At 58.2% G+C, this 354-nt stretch overlaps 1 protein-coding gene across 4 annotated transcripts in view; it reads right to left on the reverse strand.

Moving 5' to 3' along the window:
• The window catches only part of ADGRD2 (adhesion G protein-coupled receptor D2), a 25,433-nt gene that overhangs the window by 13,640 nt on the left and 11,439 nt on the right, over positions 1-354 (reverse strand). For all 4 annotated transcript variants that reach the window (XM_017745587.1, XM_017745584.1, XM_017745585.1 and 1 more), the window contains one exon: positions 5-103. In XM_017745587.1, coding sequence (XP_017601076.1) covers positions 5-103 — 99 coding nt within the window. The remainder of the gene's footprint in view (positions 1-4; positions 104-354) is intronic.

Here is a 354-nt window from a genome sequence, read left to right on the forward strand (position 1 = left end):
CTGGTTGGTCTTGGCCAACTCACTGATCATGAGCAGAGCTTCTCCTGCAGCCAGTGCAAAGATCAGGTTCTTGTGCACAGTTGTTCGTTCACTCTTGGGGACGCTGAGGAGGGAGAGAGGGAGCCCTGAGCTGCAGCCAGACAAAAGGGTGCACGACAAAAGGGTCCTCCCTGTCCTCTCTGGGCTGCACAGGTCTGCCTGGGCAACTTGTGGTCTCTCTGCCACTCGCTGCAAAGGTGACAGTATAAGGGGCAGAGGACAGCCCTGCTGTGCAAGCACTTGGTGGAGGGGATGCTCTTGGATACGGCTGCTCAGCCCTTGGCTATGGCTCCAGGGAGCAGGCAGTGAGTGGGA

This window comes from Corvus brachyrhynchos, unplaced genomic scaffold, assembly GCF_000691975.1.
Source record: "Corvus brachyrhynchos isolate BGI_N302 unplaced genomic scaffold, ASM69197v1 scaffold59, whole genome shotgun sequence".
Lineage (NCBI taxonomy): Eukaryota > Metazoa > Chordata > Aves > Passeriformes > Corvidae > Corvus > Corvus brachyrhynchos.